General features: G+C 40.9%; 1 protein-coding gene across 2 annotated transcripts in view; it reads left to right on the top strand.

Annotated features, from left to right (window-relative positions):
- Positions 1-17,239, top strand: part of ccdc186 (coiled-coil domain-containing protein 186) — a 28,529-nt gene extending 11,290 nt beyond the window's left edge. Inside the window, exons 9-16 of one of the 2 annotated variants that reach the window (XM_017439065.3) lie at positions 872-958; positions 1,043-1,185; positions 2,399-2,654; positions 2,878-3,067; positions 3,403-3,483; positions 3,717-3,945; positions 10,614-10,833; positions 13,957-17,239. In XM_017439065.3, coding sequence (XP_017294554.1) covers positions 872-958; positions 1,043-1,185; positions 2,399-2,654; positions 2,878-3,067; positions 3,403-3,483; positions 3,717-3,945; positions 10,614-10,833; positions 13,957-14,040 — 1,290 coding nt within the window. In that variant the 3' untranslated portion in view covers positions 14,041-17,239. Of the gene's footprint in view, positions 1-871; positions 959-1,042; positions 1,186-2,398; positions 2,655-2,877; positions 3,068-3,402; positions 3,502-3,716; positions 3,946-10,613; positions 10,834-13,956 lie in introns of both variants that reach the window. The other variant, XM_017439056.3, reaches the window with a different exon arrangement.
- Positions 17,240-19,568: the final 2,329 nt, after the last annotated feature.

Below are 19,568 nucleotides of genomic sequence, written 5' to 3'. Positions count from 1 at the left end.
AATATTAGGCTGCGTGTTTCGTCAACAACCCAGAAGACATCACCCACTTAAAAATATTCCAGGGGTGTGGTTTTGTTTTTATTTTTTAATTTATTTTTTTAGGTTAATCACGTTTTCTTAGAAAGTTTTTATGTGTAAGTTGGTTTCTTTTCTAGTGTCAGATGGTCTGTTATCCATGAAACTTCACCTCCACTGATATCCAGCTTGTAGCCACCCAGGCTGGGTACGGCTTGTTTTTGTAGGCAGGATTCAGCCTGGATTTTGATTTTTGACTTGTGCCACTTCCCTGCTGTTGGCTACGCCAGTCCAGGCCTACATTTATTTCATTATCTATGTTATGCACACGTGATAATGCAACCAAATCATAAATTATGCAAAAAATAAAACAAACAGACTGTTTCCATTACTGTTCGGGTGATTGCATCTAGATTGGATGCGAAGGGATGAATGGAGGAAATAGAATTCAGCAGCATCTCCCATTACTGCTGTTGTCGTGGATACCAAGAGGCTTTCTAATGACTTCTTGGAAAAGTTGACTCGCGGTAGCGTCAATAATGGTTTTGTTAAAAAAAAAAAGAGAGACAAAACATTACAAAAACATAATTGTTTCCACACACGTAACAAATGCATTAGAGGAGGAGGGAGGAGGAACTTTAACAAAGGCAACAGCTGGGTTTCCCTGAAATCTGCTTCCTGTCTTTTCTTTTGAATAAGCGGGATGGAGACTTTACTTTACGGTTAAACCTGTAGAACCTAAATCTAAATATAATATGAGTCCAAACAGAAGGTAAACACATGTTACTTTAAGTCTCTTGTATATGAGCAGAAAGTTCATATATATCTAAAGTGGTAAACTCTATATGTCTGGCAGATGCTCCAAGCGAAGGCTAAAGAGCTGGAGGAGCTAAAGAGGAGTTACAAAGAAGGCATGGATGAGCTCGATACGCTTCGCACCAAGGTTTGTCAGTCAGAATAACGCTCAAGCACCTTTTTATAGTCAAGCGACTTCTCTGCTGAACAAGACATTCTGCTTTTCTTTTAGTTAAAGTGTCTGGAGGACGAGCGTCCACGTTGGGAGGACGAGCTGAGCAAATACAGGGAGATCATAAACCGACAGAAAGCTGAGATCGGTCGCCAGAGAGAAAAACTTGAAGAGGTCACTGAGCTTCAGGAGCAGCGTCAACGGTACAACTGAACAAAACGCCAATTAGTAAAAGTTGTCAGATTGCTCACTTTGTGACGACCCCCCCTCCTTAGCAGCAGATTGGTGACAGTAGGAAGGAATTACTCCCTTTTAACAAAAAGAAACCTCCAGCAGAACCAGAACCAGGCTCAGGATGGGCGGCCATCTGCCTCGACTGGCTGAAGTTTGAAAGGACAGGAAAGAGACAGAAGGACTGATTCAGGTGTTAGTTTCTGTGTGATGATAACACATTGATGGCAGCAATAACTACAAAGAGAGCATAAAGACAGCAGCAGAGTGAGGAAATGTGGTCAGTATGTCCTCCAGCATAACTAATGGACAGCTCAGGAAACCCAAGCTAACCCTAACTATAGGATTTATCAAAAAGGAAAGACTTAAGCCTAGTCTTGAAAGCAGACAGGCTGTCAGCCTCACTGACAGAAACTGGAAGTTGGTTCTACGAGAGAGGAGCCTGAGAACTGAAAGCTCTGCCTCCCATTTTAGAAACTCTAAGAACCACAAGTAAACCAGCAGTCTGAGAGAAAAGTGCTCTGTTAGGAAAATACCGAACAATAAGAAAGTATGGGACAATAAACATGCATCATGGAGTAATTGAACTACTTGTCAAAGCCTTTAAACTTGGGCACTTGACACCCTTTGTGATTTGATCTGGTTTTGATAAAGCCATATAGGTTGTATTATAGTTGTTGTTCCTTGTTTTCCCAGAGTTTTCAAAATATAGGCCTGGTGTATATATAGCAAACAGGACATGAAGGAGCTCATGTCCTTGAGTATATGTATGCCTCTGCTGGCCATGGGACGGTTTTGATAGAGAGGAAATGTCCGTGGCAGTGAGTTGTCTCATTATTTTTGTGGGCTGTGCTGCAAGTAGATGGTGCAAAGCAATAACAGTTCACACAAAAGCCACTTTTCATGTCAAACAGCAATATTTTTAGGCTTTATCAATGAAAAAAATAGGCATTCTAATGTTTATTTAGGGGCCCAGAGGCAACTTGATGAAAGTTTATAACATTATGATTCATTGTAGCATTTATTTAGTTAACTAGAATGTGAATCAGCTTTAAGGATATATTCCTGCCTATGTAAATGAATAATGTGTTGCATCTAATTGATGTATTCTATGCAAATTTATTAAAAACATTTGTTTCACTGAAGTATGATGACAGTGTATCTCAAACCTTTTCTTGTATGCAGTGACAAACAGGAGATCACGTCTCTTCAGGAGGAAGTGGACAGCCTGACTGGTCAGATCGCTGACCTTCACCGTGACGTCCAAGGCAGCAGGGAACGTGAAGCTGAGCTGCTCGGCTTCACCGAGAAGCTGAGCAGCAAGAACGCCCAGCTGCAGTCGGAGAGCAACGCGCTGCAGTCTCAGCTGGATCAGGTCACCGGCAGCCTCACCGAGCTCCAAGCCAAGCTGGAGGAAACCAGCAGGCTGCTGGATGACAAGGTCAGGGTACTCTGAGCGCACAGCGAGAGACACTGTGCTTTTTTTTTTTAAAAGTGAAAGTAATCTTGATTTAGATTGGCTGAACACAAAAGTTAGGGAGGTATTATTGTTAGTGTGTTTGATGGTTTTAAATTCAATAAATCATCGGCACAAGGCCTTTGAACTCCCGAGTCCCTGTTACTTGATCCTGCCGATTTTGATCTCCATTCTTTGAATCCCGCAGTCACGGCAGCTGAAACAGGAAGAGGTGCTTAGGCAGCAGGAGGTGCAGGGTCTGCAGGAGGAGCGGGCAGCTCTGCAGACCGAGGTGGCCCAACTAAAAACCAGAGTGGAGGAGCTGAGGGACGAGCTGGTGACTCAGAAACGGAAGCAAGCAGCTAATATCAAGGACCTCACAAAACAACTCACGCAAGGTTAGACACCGTAATCCCATCTTTTTAATACTTGTTTTTTATAATTCTTCATAAAGCTGCTCTCCAATATTGACGTTATTTAATGCCACATCCTCCTAACATCTTAATCATCAGCGTCTCACAGTAATTTAACTTTTATTAGAAATTTTCTATTGGCTCGAGTCTTTTTCAGTGTTGCAGCTGATTTTTATCAATACACTCATTGCATTGGAAATTTCTGCCATTCGCATGTGTATACAACAGTTACAGTTGCACATTTTCTGAGCTTTAGTGCATGTGTAAAAGCAGTTGTGGATTTGTTGATACAGTTTGATGTATTTGTTTCCCCCCCACAGCCCGTAAGAGGCTGGAGCAGGTTGAGAATGGAGGGTGTGAACGGGACGCCAGCAGCATGGGCAGTCGTTCTAGTTCCTCAGGTACTGCTCTGAGATTTGGTTAGTATTTCACACCTAATGTAAGAAAATGCTTTGGTTTTTGGTAATCATTATGTTTAAGGATAAATGTTTTATGCTTTGTAATGTTAAAATAACCCTCCAAAAATGCATATTTCTTTATGGAAGACAGAGAGCACACAGGATGTTGTCACAAAACCACAACAGTCGCCCTCTTTGGAGGCTAATCTCTGGGTTTTATTCCCTCTACTCCCCAGGTTCTTTGAATGCACGCCATGGCGGGAGCAGTAGCGTTGAAGAGCGCTCACCGGAGAGCCAGTCGGGTCCCTCTGTGATGGTTGTGGACAGCTTCCCGGAGGTGGACAAGGCTGTGCTGGTGGAGCGCATAGTCCGCCTGCAGAAAGCTCTGGCACGAAAGCAGGAGAAAATCGAGTTCATGGAGGATCACATCAAACAACTGGTGGAAGAGATCCGGAAGAAGACAAAGTGAGTGACGCGGTTCAGTGCGCAGGGTGGAAAAGAAACGGTGCGAGTTTGAAGTATACTCCTTTCAGAAAAGATGATGAAATTGGCCGTGCTGCCAGTGGAAATGCTAGAAAATCTCTGTCTTGGCGTTTCAGACCCTACAGCAGTGTTTATTGTAACAGTAGTGCTGGAATAATACAGATTTACCTGCAGAAACCCTGGAAACTATTCCTGTGATCTTCCTTTTGAAAACCAACAACCTCCTTGTGTGATAACATCAGCAGTCCCTCCTGTGCTGCACCGGACTGAGAACCAGTTCTAACTGCTGGCTTTAAAATAAGATGAAAAGTCTCTATTTCTTTCTTAAAGATTGTGAACGCTTTTCTTCGCATTTTGCTTTTAGCATTCTGTTAATACTTACAATTTAACTGCTAATTTATTATGTTTTAATGCCAGTTAGACATTTATTTATCATTTCTAACTGTTTTTCATTCAAAGCAAGCCTTAGTTTGGCAGAGCATGGCTCCCATTCATCTTTTTTGTGTTTCTTCTGCTCATCCTGAGATTCTAATTCATGCAAACACCCCCTTTTAATTCATGATGAGCTTCACTCTGAGCTATTTATAGTCCAGCTGATTGGGAGGCTGTGCAGTACGACGTGCTGAAAAGAACACCGAGCAAAATCTCAAGTGATCAGTACAAATCCCAACAAACAGTTCATCATTTTCTCCTTCTCTTAGACGAGAGTCGCGGTGAATTGTCTCCTTGAATCATTTCCTCCACCTCGGCTCGGATGTCTTGCGTTTCTGCACTTGAATCCATTAGACTCAACCTACATTTTTAAGAGTTAAAATTGAGGTCGAATCCCACGGTTCAGGGCTAAATTTAGCTGGTTAGAGTCTCAGCTAAGCCCGGGGGATGTTACACCACCCAGAGTACGGATGGGAGTTTGTCCTTTTTGCCTCTCTGTCACAATCCTTCCAGGACAGCTCGGTGAACAGTGACACACCTAACTGTAAGCCTGAGACAGAGGATGGGGAAAAAAAAACATGAGAAGCTGAAGACAAAGAGGCTCAGAGGGCCTTAAATCGGAGGCAGTTAGTGAAAGGAGGCTAATAGGATTTTTCTTTTTATTTACTTTACCTCAGTCATATCATTCTGTTGTATCATAGCAGGAAGTTTATAGGTTTAGGCACATTGTTCCCCTGATTTTGAAACTGTGACATGTTCTCATTTTGCTCAGCTTTGTCACAACGATTTACATAAATGGCAGCATCAGCTGAAACTCAGAGAGGCTGGAAACTATTGTGAAGCAGTTTAAAGGAATATGTTATTTAGGAAACTCCTAACTGAAACCAGTTTTATTGCTCGCTGATTCTTTTTCCTTGTTTGTTCCCCCTCCATACTGACTTGAATCCCGTTTCCTGAATCTTAATGTTTTGTTCAAAAGTCAAAACAGATGGCTGCAGTGCTAAATGCATATTTGAGCTCATTTATTATAAAGCACATAAATGCAAATGAGCTAAAACTTGCTAAAAAGAAAAAACAGACTCATCATCTTTCAAGGGCAAATAATGACAAAATCTCAGTTGCTTTTTGGGTGACTAGAATTAACATAATGATGTTATAATGTGGATGTAATTAAAGCTGCAGGAGGTCTTTGTTTCAGGATACCTTTTTCATTTTTAGGGCATTCTAAGTTTCTAAACAGTGTTAACTGTTTTGTTATGGATTCCCACCTGCTGATTGTGTTTTTATGTGTTGGAAATGATCATGTCAAGGTTGATTTTCTATTTTATCACCATTCGTTATGATTTTTTTCTTTCTACTCAACATTTAAGTTTTTGTCCTTGATGTTTTAGAAACTGTAAACACAAATATTAAGATTTGAGTCTCCTCACTTATCAGAAATGTACCCTTTTGCAACACAAATCCTCTAAAAGTTTTACTTTAAATATAGTTGCAGTCTGTGTAGCTCGACATACTGTTAAGAAAAATGCAGAATTTTCAGGCTATAAGTGTATTTTTTTTATTCTCTGTATTGTATCTTTCCTAGTTTTAACACTTTTTTTTTTTAGGGAGAAGAATTTCCTCCCATCTTGTGCATGCTTGTCTTGCTTCCTTCATTCCCAAAGAAAGGACATAATGGTCACTTATTTAAGACATAAATCATGCTTTTATCCAAACCCTTTCCCTCCCTGTTGACCTTTGCACGCCTCATCTAGCTGCATCTTTAATTTGTCACTTTTTTTTTGTTGTTTTTACTAAACACTGTCGTGATGGATGTGGGGTCCAAATATGGACCCTTTAAAAGTCTAGTCAGAGGTAAGTTGCATTTTATGTTCATGGTAGCTCAGGCGTAGTATCTGTGTGTGTGTGTGTGTGTGTGTGTGTGTAGGTGTGTGTGTGTGTGTTGGTCTGCATGTCATTGTGTGTGTGTGTGTGTGTGTGTGTGTGTAGGAGAAAGAGAATGGATGGAAAGCATTGAAGGTGGTGGCGTTTTTGTAGTGTTTTTCTAGCAATTGTTCATATTTTCGCTCCGTAGACTTATTTGCTTCATTACTTTACAAATGCAGTAAAGTTTAACTTATGTTGTTAAATTTCCTGTTGACTTGTTTTGTCATTTTAAAGAACAGAGAGAGAGAGAGAGACAGCTAGATGTATTTCCTCCACACAGACTGCACGTGCATGCAAGAGTAAATACAGGGTTGTCCAATCCTGGTCTTCGAGGGCCACTATCCTGCATGTTTTAATTGTTCGTCTGCTCCAACACACCTGATTTGAATTAAAGGGTGATTAACAGGCTTCTGCAGAACATGAAGAGGTCATTTAACCACTGAATCAGGTGTGTTGGAGCAGGGAAACAAATAAAACGTGCAGGATAGTGGCCCTCGAGGACCAAGATTGGACACCCCTGAGTAAATATGAAACTTAATCGCAAACTGCTTAACATGCATGTTAAATATGATCCTCTTCCTATCAAAACAAACTGATTGGTGGCAGTTTCAGGCTACTGCATGCTTTTGTGCAGCACAATTTGCATGGTATATAAATCAGAATCATGCAATGTTTTTTTTTTTAAACAAAATGAGTAGTATCTCACTGGGCTGCAACTGCCTGCAACTTGTTGACACACTAGCATTCGTGAAAGAGTCACGAAAATGTCTTGAAACAGTCACAGGGGTTCTTGTAGGTATCTCAAACCCTGCCTAGTTTTGTCACAGGCATCCCAAACGTTTCTTAAACGTGCAGGAGCTGTATTTTGACACCTACATGGGAGCTCTCCTCTGACAGAAATCATGTCCGGGGCTAAAAACCACATTGCGGCTAAACACTAATTATTCAAATTAAAAGAGTACTCAAGCAGATTAAATCACAAACGTGATAGGTAGGTACAAAGCAAGTCGAGGTGGGTATGACGTGGGGGCTGGTGGACAACAAAACAAAGTGCACAGCCAAGTCTTGCTGTTTTCTTTTTTACAAATTAGTCACTCAAAATACAGATTGACGTCACACTGGTTACTTGGACGCAAATACTCAGAATTCAGTGAGCCTGCAACAGATAATTTGCTTATTATCTTGTAATACTGAGTCAAGTTTGAGTCACTGACCAGTCTCCAGCAGCCACAGCCTAGTGAGATACTGCCTTTAGCAAAAATAACGTGCAGATTTTTTTTCCCAGAATTGTTCTCACTGAATTTGTGTCATTTGTGTTATGGATAGGGAAGTTTTAGACACTTAAAAAGGCAATCATTTCAGCGTAATCAAGGGTGACGCCAAGACTGAACTTTTTTTGTTTGTTTGTTTGTAGTTTATTAATTAATTTATTTTGATAGATTTATTTTAACTTCAGTTTAAATCCCGTTTGTGGCACAGTTAGGTGAGCTTCAGTGGCGACCACATCAGTACAAGTTATTGTAGTTTTAATAGTAGATGCTGGTGTTGCAGTAATTTTTACAATTTTTAATTTCAGTACACTCCTTCTGTTTTGTTTTAAATGCTCAAATTCTAAATCCTGATGCTAAGAAACAATCCAAATGTATATAAAGTTAAATTTTACACATAAAATGTTGAATACAAAGTAATCTCTTTGTGCTTTGATCACAGCTCTCTAAATTCTGATTGTACTTTTTTATGCACTCCACTTTAATCTCTGCAGTCCGTCCACCTACAGTTTGAATTTATTCCCAGAGCAGCTGTGCCTTTTGTTGGCCCTTCTGTCACCCTAAACATGTCGTGTAGAACTCGGGTTTTTAAAACGGCATCAAAGTATTTCTTTTTCTTTTTTTTTCTGCTAGTCATCTGAGAGCCTAAAGGGATTCTTCGGCTCATTATTCAGCTCCATAACATACAAATTTGGGGGAAATATATGGAAGTACAGCATGACCGCAGTATTTGTTTGTTCCAGGTCACTAACTTTGCCTTCATCATCACTGATTCTCCCCTGCAGGGCATTATAAGTGTTATACTAACTGAACGAAACAGTGGTTTGAACTGAAGCGCTTGACTTGTTGTTAGGCTTTTTCAGTCATTCTGTCTCCAGCTCCCTTCAGTCTGTTTGACATGTCTCAGAGGCTAGAAACTTAATATCTGCAGCAGAAATTGCCCTGGGTTTTCTTCTGTGGAGCAGGACAGAATGTGCCCCAAGGAGAGCATGTCAAGTGTGTCTCTCTCTAACTGCTCCTAAAGATATTTTGGTCATTTTTTTCAACAGGTTTATTCTTCTTGTCGTATAGAACCGTACCAGACTGTATTGTGTTGTTTGTAGGAAAGTTCTTTTTGTATGTGTCCTTTTTCCCCAAAGTGCTTGAGTCTTATTTCTATTTGTCTTGAAAGATGCTTTTACAGTTTGGCAGAACATGATAGAAGTATTGTCTCTTCATCCTGACCTCCCCTTTTATTTTATTTTTTTTCAGTTTTTGGGTTAAAACATATGCAAAATTTACAATAATTACAAAGTTTTAAGATGTGTGAGGAATCACAGATGAGGTGTTTTGTCCAGTATTGGGTTGCCAACAAAACTGACACACAAGCTGTGATGTAAGGCTCATAAATCGTCAGACATGTTTATATTTTGAAGGACACCTGACCGTTTAAAGACGAAGGAATTCCTCTCATTTCTCATTTACAGTCTGGACAATTCCTTCTGAACTCGTGGTGTAGTTCCCATCTCTGAAACATGCCTTCCTGACACACCTTGAATTAGAATTAAAACAACGTCGGTGGGTGGCTGGATACGTTTGATGTCCAAGCTTCAGACATCTGTTTGGGTTGAGAGCAATATTGATTTTTTTTTTTATTATTAGTTTTTTTTTCTCAAGAACTAGAATGTTTGACCTTTTCTGTAGGACTGTGTGTGCAGCCCTCTTCACCTGTGCTCACTCCTTTTGTAGGTCCTTATAAAAATAGAAGAGCAGAGTTGCATAGAGGTTGCTCACAACTCCGAGGGCTGTGATGTGATCATAAAACGAATATCGATGCGTCTGGAATCACACTTCAAACAAAATCCAGAGCACAGTCTTTCAGATTTCAAAGATATCAAGTATTTTGCTGTTCACTGCAGTATAAAACCATTTTCATTCAATAGAAAATCAGCAAAAAAAGGAATCAAATGTTGAGTTTGGTAGCCTAAGATTCTGTCGCAATGGATGTCCATCCAGAGCCATTTTACCTGCTTTATTTAGTGTTTCTCCTTCTTTGTTTTTAGTCCTGGTGTTGGTATCTTCTACATAGGATGATCATGCTCTGACGTAGTTCCAAACTGCCAAATAAGCCTTGGTTTTCAACCACTGAATGCAAGCATGAATCCTTCCCAATAAGTTGCAATGGCTTTTGTAATTTTGCCCCACCTTTCTTGTCAACATCATTTTCCCCTTTAGCTTCATAGAATGAAGCTTAAGTGTTCCTCAACGTGACGTTCTTAATAAATATTATTGGATTTATGCCATTTTTGAAGGTAGTTTCAGAATCCTTGTAATCCATCTTTAAGTAGTTATAATCCCCATCTCTAGTCAACATGCGGGGTGGAGATTTTATGAATGAGACTTTACGCAGTGGTTGCTGAACTTTATAAGTTTAACTAATCCTTAAAAACTTTTCAGCTCTGGTTGCATATCGAGGACATAATTTAGGCGGCAGTAATGAGCATGAATCACAGTGACAACTCTCTCTCCTTAAATAGAAACACATGTCGGTGTTCTCCTGGCTGCAAACGCAACAGGAAGTTTGGTGCTATTAAGTTAATGAACTCTTTTATTTTTTTTCTGTTCCTCTCCTGAAACAAACGAACGCTGAATTGTTACAGAGATAAAACATCGTTTCGATGAAGATTTATTGTGCGTTTGCCTGTAAACAGAAAACATGCAGCTGATTAGTTGATCGCCTATTATAACTCTGCGGTTTTCATTACCTTTCCCCCTCTGACAGGTACAATAATAATCCTTCTAACTATGACTAAATGGCTGCTGTGTACACGAGTCCAGCAAGCCATCCCTCCAGGAATTGCCATTCCTGTATCGTCCTCTGAAATGGTTTATTGCTCCCTAGAAGCTCCCTGTGCTCCCGAATCACAAAGTCCCACTTTCTCAATTTTCTCTGCTCGACAGTCTCCAGCTGATACTCACTCTGCTTTTTTGAAGCACAAGGTTTGACTCATCTCCCCTCCCTCCTCCCTCTGTTGCTGCCTACAGAATTATCCAGAGCTACGTGCTAAGAGAGGAGTCGGGGGCCCTCTCGTCGGAGGCGTCTGATATTAACAAGGCCCACCTCAGCCGGAGAGGCGGCATCATGGCATCGCTGTACACCTCCCACCCGGCGGACAGCGGGCTGACCCTGGACCTGTCACTGGAGATTAACAGGAAGCTGCAGGCCGTGTTGGAGGACACGCTGCTGAAGAACATTACTTTGAAGGTAAATTCCTCCCCAGCCGGCATCAAACCACTCAGGTGCACAAAACCTGATTGAAATTCTTTCAGAGTTTGGATAATGTGAGCAGATTCCTTCAAGGCCTTCTCAGCTGCAATAAGTGGAGCTCAGAGTGAGTGGTTAATTGATTTGTTGCATCCATGTCAGCCACAGCCCTGGAACCTGTTATGACGTCACCGCAGGTGGAACAGGTTTCACATCAATCTGACAGCAACTGAACATGTCAGAGTGGTCTGTATTACTCCTCTGGTGCTTCTCTGTAACATCTTGCAACAAATATTTGACCATGTTAGACTAAGGAAAGCATACGGGTCTCTTTGAACATGGTACATGTGTGAACTGTTGCAGACATGCACAATAGGAACAGGGTAATTTGACTATTTAAAACTCCTCTTTTATCTGGTTTAAGTCATTATTGCCCACCCCTGAAATGTGATGTACATGATTAACTTCATCCCATTTCAAGATGGCTGCCACAGCCAACTGATTTTAGAAAACAAAAATGAATAGCTCAGTCAGTTTAACAGATATTGGGCTTAAATTTGTTGTGGTGGTAGCTGAGAGTCGTTCACAGCACACACTCTGAGCGTGACGTCTCCTGATATTCACGCGAGCTCGTGCATGACATCATTTTCAAGGTTTGACCCAAGCATCTACAGCTGTCACTTCTAAACGTGACAAGCTCTTAGTGACAAGGCGGCGGGCGATATGCATTCCTCCAAGGGATGCAAGTTTCAGCGTTTTGATCCAAATAGAAACAACAAAAGTTTGTTGTAAAGATGCGTGAGGGTTTCTAGCTGCTCCCACATGCTGTCATTTGGAGGTTTTAGCGGTGATGCAGCTGCTCATCTGACAAACAACCGAGTGTCATCAGACGAAGTGAAAGATCGACAGTTACGTTACAGTAGTGCAATTAAACTTTCAGCGCTCCAACGCTGATTGTTTAAAAAAAAAATGTTAAAAAGCCGACACGTATGTAACCACTTAAGTGAGAAAACTGTCTCCAAGGGTTTTCAGGCTACTGACCTAATGGATTTTTTTTTTTTTTAACAAATGTCGTGCGCCGTAGCTCTTTAATTCACTGTCACGGGCTGAATGAAGCATGGGGAACATTAAAAGTGACCCATGTGTGAATGACTGAAAGCTGTCACTTGAATTAATTGATGAAGCCATTAATGTTTCATATCTCGTGTGTGAAAAGGGCGAGTCACGGTCGTTCAAACTTTTCAAATATTCTGTCAAATTTTTAAAAAAAAAGCTACGAGTCTCTCTTCTGACAGATGATTCTTAGTTTGTTGTGTTCCAATATTTAGGTTTTAGAAATCACTATACAGCAGATTAGCTGAACTGTAAGCAGTTCAGCTAAAATGCGGAGATGCAGAAATATTTGCAAAGCTGCATTCAGCTGTTTTTTTTGGTGTTTTTTAGCTTTGTAAGAGATCTGAACGTGCTTTTTCTCTTTCACCTTTTTAGATCTGTTCTCCTACAGAAATTTGAACTCAGCTCTTTAGCTCCCACACACACATGAGCCCAGGAGGCTGCAGGATCCCTGGATGACTCTACTTTAGCACTTTTTTGTATCCTGCTAATGCAGAATATTAATGCAGACCTTTTTTTTTTATTTTTTAACTTCTTCAGGCCCTGCAGAGCGCAGCGGTCGTACTCGTGCACCACAGCCGATCTCTCTCTCTCTATTCAGAAGTAATTTTCCTCTAAAGCCTTTATGATGAAAAGTAAAGCTTTTTGTTTGGTGTACAGATGTTTGAATATTCACTATAAATCTTTCACACGCGACGTGTTTGGTGTTCTTCAGGCATCTTTGTCATTATTCATTTTTAATTCTGTTTAAACTGCTGGGAGACATAATGTTTTCAGCTTTGGAAAAGCATTTAATCACATCCAAGTCTTATTCAATTTTAATTATTCTGCTCAATTTTTCTGTTTAAGAAAACCCAATAGTGTAACTTCAATGTTTTCCAACAGATGCTGATTTAAATCAGTTATTAAATGTATTTATTTTAATCAGTTTATGCAGTTTGCTTTTTAGAATAAGTCAGGATTTTGTCAGACCAGCCACAGTGAGGTTGTTACACAGGTGTATATTTGCTAAGTTACAAGCTGCGAGATGGGGGGGGGGATTGATGCGGGAGTAGATTGATTAGTTTTTCAACAGTGCCACAGGGTCACACGGAATACATTGCTGTCGAAATGTGTGAGTTTGTCTCGAGTGGACCGAATGCAAATCCTAGATCACCTCCGCTGACCTAAAAGTCTTAAAGGAGCAGAGTGAATTTATTCTAAAAAAGTAAAAGTTCAATGATCAAGTTCAGACTTCAGGTCCAAAGTGTCTGTTCTGTTGGAATAATTGTTTTAGTACAGTTTTACCCCGTGTGAAAGGCAGCCTAATGTAAAAACTCATAGTCTCTTTTGAAAAAGAGATTTATTTTTTTTATTTTTTAGAATTAAAGTGTCTCTTCTGATCCAAAACAGCATTCCGACAGCAGTTTTAATAGTCATCTTAGAAGATAGGAGTTTAGTTGAGCATAAAGGAACAGAATAATCTCCCCCGCCCGCCCGTCTTCTGTCACACCCACACTTTCTGAACATGTCACCATCCTGTCTGCTCATATTGTTACAGCTTCCTTGATGTTTGACTCTCTGCTCCCTCAGTACTTTAAAAAAAAAATCACGTGGGCACATGCTTTGATAAATATTTTTTCCCCATTTTCCATCCAGTTAGCTTCCTACTGTGTCAAAACTTAAAGACCCCTCCCACCTGAGAGCCTCGAGGGGGAACCACAAATTGAGATAAAGTGCGAGAGGAGACTTTTATTTTTTTCGGTGATTGGAAAATGATTGACACGAAACAGGAAGCAATGATAGAAATCAAAACAAAACAAAAAAAAAGGGGGGGGCGATAAATGAAGTGCTGCAACAAAGCCGAATCAGGACTTCACAGTTATTGGGATAGATAATGGAGCTTTTTATTTCTGTATTTGTTTAAATGGCAACAAGTGGTTTCTCCACTTGGAATCAAAAAACAAACTCCTAAAATATTACCAACCAGCGCCACCTGTGGCTCATGTTGTCCGATTTCTTGTTTCTCAGGAGAATCTGCAGACGTTGGGGGCCGAGATCGAAAAACTCATCAAAGAGCAGAGGAATCCCGACGATGGAGTCAGGCCGAAGTGATGCCGTCACGCCACAGAGAGAAAAGAAGGAAACGTATGAAGGAGTAAACGTGCTGTAAATGCCAGTGGGACGTGAGACCTCTTGATTTCCCATTTCTGTCCATTTAGAGAAAACCTCCAAGCTTACTTGAACCGTCACCGCTCCATCGCCTCTGACACGACAGCTCGTCTTCTGGCTCACATTCGTCTCCCCCCAAATGGGACTCGTTGTTGCTTTAACCTGGAACTTGACGGCATTATGACCAGTGATTTTGAACTCTGCCCGAATCCCAGTCGCCAGTAAACGAACCCTATTAAAACGATCTCATTAAAAGTAGAAGTACAGTAACCTTCGTCTCCTCGCCCCCTGAAGTCCATCCATCAATGAGCCGAACGTATTCTTTTTTTTTTTTTTTTTTTGAAGGTCTGCTTCTTCGCTGAAGTTAAAAACCGATCCGCCCTGACTCGAGTGCATTTCTTACATCCGTGTATTTTGTGGGGGGTTGTTGTTGTTGTGTTTTTTCCGCCCACAACACTTACGACCGAGCTGGTGGAGCAAGGTGCCTCCCATCAGCGGAGTCACCCATCTGCGGGGCACAGGTGCTAAATTTCAGGAAGCATCTCGGTAATGTTCCCTGCAGCCATCTGTGTGGAAAAACTCTTGCTCTTCAGCTGCATTAAATCTGAATCGAGCTCTAAAAATAGATATAAAATACGATGCAACGGTTGAAATGTACTGCTGGTGTGGAGTTCTGCCAAACTGAATGTAATGTTTTTGTTTCTCCAAATTAGGTTAATATATGCTTTTTATTTTACTATGTTTGAGTTTTATTTTTTATTAAGATGAATTTTTGTATGAGAAATCACACTTTTTTTTTTTTGTCTTTAAACTTAATTTATGATAATGAACAAGCCAAACATTTTAGTCTTGTCCTCACTGAAATCTGTCCTGGTTAAACACGTTTTCCTAATGTCTTAAAACCTTTAAATAGAGAGATGGATTAATCAGTCAATGTTGGCCACTTTAAAATAATAAGAATAATAATTTCAGCTGCTGGTCGTGTCTGTGCAGACTGAATCAGTTCCCGAGTAGACCAACCATCCCACTGTAAGCGACAGTTCTCCTTTAAATATCATTTTTAACTGTCCAAGTCCCTCTAAGAGTTGTTAAATATATATTTATATAGTTTAAGCTGTTATTTTTATGATAAATTCATATTGACCAAAACTTTTGAAACTGTGTTGTATAGAAAACAACTCAAATCGGCCAACCTCTACCTTTAAATCTGGTTTGTGGTAGATGTTCTTCTGTGCCAGTCAGCCGATGGAGACAACACAGATTTCTAAACATGTATTTTTCATTTAACAAAATATACCAGTAGTTGCTTCACTTCAATAAACATATATTTACCAACTCTTAGAGGAACTTGTAGGCTTCAAAACAATACAGAAAAGAACGTTTGTGCTTCAAAAAAAAAAAAAAATTCTGAGCTACAGTAAGCTGATTGAAGCGGCTTTATCTTCCTATTTGGTAATTGATTAATTATGCACAGGCATGGCGAATTTCAGATTTTTAAAAAGTGGCCAATAACGAACGATTAGTCCTCTCTCTAGTTTGTGGCATTTTGTCAATCCTTGTTTCAAACTGTGGCGCGTTTAAAAAAAGACTTAAAGTACAGGGAAGGATTCAGTGAGACCAGAGACGTAAAATGTTCAGGTATTTTTTTTGTACACTCCTCTATATCCTGAGTTATTTTGTAGCATCGCTGAGTCATTAGAGGTAAATCGAATGTAGAAAAAAATCAAAGGGAGAGCAGGAGATGAGTAGCTGCAGCTCAGGAAAGCAAAAAAAATACATCCAGGGACAAAGTGCAATGCTGTTCCTTTTTTTTGTTTGTTTTTAATTCGTCTCTCTCGCTTTCTCTCTTTTCTGAATGAGTTGGTTATGAAAGTATCCTGTATTTTTATTGCTCGTCTGTGCAACATGCAACGGTGCCGAATATTTAAAAGTGGATGTGTGCATGGCTGCATGTGTGCCTTTTTTTTTTTTTTTAAACCCCTCCTCCTTCCTGAAGCTTTTCGTGTTTACGCCTTGCCTCAGCCGTCCGTCCGGGCCGTGTCGTGGAGCCTGCTCCCTCCCGGGTTCGTCAGATGCCTGAGAGCACCTGCGGCTCAGTAGCTCCCAGCCATCCATGACAGCGCCCCTCGGCGGCTGATTCCTGGTTTATTATTCAAGCTGTAAACCCTGCAGGGGTGGAAGGGAGGGAGCGGCTGGGTTACATGATGCCATGGTTCCTTCCTCTTCGTTCCATCTGATTGCAAGAGCTGTCACAAAACATAAGCCCCCCCCCATCCTTTTTTTTTTTTTTTCTTTTTTTCTCTCCTTTATCGGGTCATGATAGGCCCGTCCCTTTACCATTCACCCCGAGGCGATGCAGAAGTGGACCACTACGTGAATAAAGATGAAAGTATTGAGGTCACAGAGATCTTAAAGCCTCTCGGCTGCAGCAGCGAGTGCTCTGCGTTTGATGGAACTCCACTCTTATTCCATCCAAGCTGACTTCTTTAGTTTTGTTTTTTCAAAACCTGGAGGTCTTAGTTTCCCCTCTCATTCTCTTTCCAGGAAAAAAAAAATCTAATTTGACTTGCATTTAGCCTCCTTTCTTGTGAAAAGATGAATTCTTCTTCATGTTTCTGTGCCTCCTAAATGAACCGGAGGTTGTTTTTTTTTTTGTTTTTTTTTGCTGAACCAGTTTGTTTCTGATGCAGACAGAACTGGTTGAAGTCCCAACGCTCGTCTCCAGATTTCGCCCCAAAATCAAGCCGGGTACCCCGCATACCCGCGACTTCCTGCGCTCCGCCGCCTTGAAACGAAGCCATGCTGCAGCTCTGTGGAAACAAATGAATCAAACCTCATGAGTATGAATGAAGAAACTGTTCAGTATGTGCAAGTGCCGATCTGAAAAGGAAAAAAAAAAAAAAAAAACGAGAAGAAAGAAATCAATGAAAGAAATCAAAATGTCTGTTGTTTTGCTGCTTCTGCTCTGTTTTGTGAAATACTCCAACTGTGACGATGATATGCATTTGTAGATAAGTCATTCTGTAAAATGATGAGATGTTTTTTTAAAAAAAAAAAAAAACAAACAAAACAAAACAAATGATTCTGGATCATGTTTGTTCATATTTGTGTTTCCAGGGAATAAAAGGAGTTGATTGTTTAACTTCATCCTTCTGCTGTCTGCCTTCATGTTTTCATCTGCAAGGATGGAGTTAAATCACGTCTGTTTCTTTTTTTCCGTCAGTGCAGTTAAATGATGTTGAAGTCATGTACAGAGATAACCTCTCACCCTGTTGAATTCTCTCAGATGCAGTTTTTAAAAGCGGTGGCGTCAGCAGCGCCGGAGGTCGAGCACATGGCTGCACGGTTACTCAAAGCGAGCTGTCTCTTAGATGATTTAAAGCACCGGGGCGGACCTCAAAAACAAGGCGAGGGGGAACTTTCGCTCATCGCTACCTCCAACAAAAGGTTTTGAACACATTCAGGTGAAAACATCACTTTTTTGTTGTTCGTTTGTTGTTTTTTTGATTAGTTCATTTAAAGCAAAGAAATGACAAATCAGTTTTAAGATTTCATGTGACAGCGACAAGTTCAAGATGAAGTTTAAAGTTTAACAAGTGATATCTTACCTGTCGTGGATGGCTCTGAACGACCTCAGTTTGGAGAAATAAGGGCTGGAATCTGACCAAACCGACAAACTAATGGCTAATCGGAGTTGAGCCGAGATAAAAATCGAATACTGTCAGTAATGGATGGCTTTTTAACGTCAACTTTGGTCTTGGCCCCAGCCGGATTAAACTCTGTTCAAGCAGACGTCTCTGCAGAACACAAAGAGTCGGATCGTCCCCAGAGTGGGAGTGACCGCTCCGAATGAGCAGGTTGGACTTGAGCAATCTAGGTAGTTGGCTTAACTTTAGCAAACAGCTGAAGAATGTGTTAGAAGCTCCCGATGGCTGAACGCAGTTTGCAGCTCAGACGACAAAGCGGATAGGCCGGTAGGTAACGTTTGAACTCCGTTTCAGACAGGGAATCAGCTGGACCTGCTCAGATCCTGTGGCTAATCTGGTTCATGACCACTTTGACTACGTGAGTGATGTAAACAGAATAAAGCTATCTCAAAGTCTGAATGTGATCAATGAAGTCACGTGAATAACTTACCGTATTTTTCGCACTATAGGGCTCACTGGGACAAACTTTTGTCGTATATAAGGCACACCGGACTATAAGGCGCATTAAGCGAAACAAAACAGCCTCCTGTCTTTTTGGAGAATACTGCACCAACGTAAGCGCCAAGCATAAACGCCTCCACCACGGGCAACACTACAAAGCGCGACTATAACTGAGCCTTAATGCTACGAGCGGTGCAGCTTTGTAGTTAACTAAAGTCGTACTATAACATCACGACTTCTTACATATATAAGGCGCTCCGGATTATAAGGCGCACTGTGGGTTTTTTTGTTATTTTGCATCAGCTTTCCACCAGTAGGAGTTGTTTTGTTGATCGATGCGCTTCGTCACCACGCCGGTCTGCTCAGGTTGAAATGTAACCTGCGGGTTTTCTTTTTTTTTTTTGCTCCTCCAGTGACTGAATCTGTGTGGACATTTAAAAAAAAAAAAACACCCACAGACCAGCTGATATCACCTGTCATCAAAATAATAATTATTAGAAACAGCCGAATAAGAGATCGGCTTCCTTTTGAGTTTCTGATCGTGTCTGAAGGTAAAAAAGTCGCTTTTATTTTGTTCTCCGCAGGCTGAGCGTGGGGAGGCAGCAGGTTCAGCGCCTCAATCCAGGCCAGTAGTTCCTGATGGGCAATTTTTAGCTCCAAGAAAGCCCCTATCAGCTCAGAGGACCCCCCCTCCTCCTTGAATTCATAAAGCATCGACCATGTCCTTCGGGCAAAACAGGCATCCATGATAGCAGCTCTTGAGGTCCAGAGATAACAGCCTCGTCCTGTCCCCTTTTGCCTTTTTAAGTTTCCTCCAGTCTACAGCTAAAGAATAAAAAGAAAAAAGAAACAACACCTGAATATGAATGGGGAATATGTAACAAACACTGCTTTTATTCCCTTTCAGTGTTACGTAACATCAGACACCAAGAGAGAGCCTTTAATTGGGAATATTCATTTGACCATCTGGTGTGGCCCGTTAAGAACAAGCCACCCTCTTTGATTACATGCCACTCTCTGCTCCGTCTCTTCATTTTTCATGACAAAGCTGTGGCACACGAACAAACCAGACCAAACTTTTCTTTCTTTCTTTTTTGTTCAGATTTGTAACCAACGGAGAGAAAGCTCATCGCCAAAGACATCAGCCCTAGGACGTTACATGCACAAATGAAGCGACTCCTGTTGTGTTTTTTTCGTGGCCAAACTGCATCGTAGCAGCAACCGACGGGAAGGAGGAGCGGGGTGAGCGAGTTCAAAGCACGAGACCAAAACAAGTTTAAAGCAACATTATATCACATGCTTTTAGTGTGGGCCTGGAAAACG

Source organism: Kryptolebias marmoratus, linkage group LG17 (assembly GCF_001649575.2).
Source record: "Kryptolebias marmoratus isolate JLee-2015 linkage group LG17, ASM164957v2, whole genome shotgun sequence".
Taxonomy (NCBI): domain Eukaryota; kingdom Metazoa; phylum Chordata; class Actinopteri; order Cyprinodontiformes; family Rivulidae; genus Kryptolebias; species Kryptolebias marmoratus.
The sequence above is the reverse complement of the archived record's forward strand: the minus strand, read 5'-3'. Positions and strand labels throughout refer to the sequence as shown.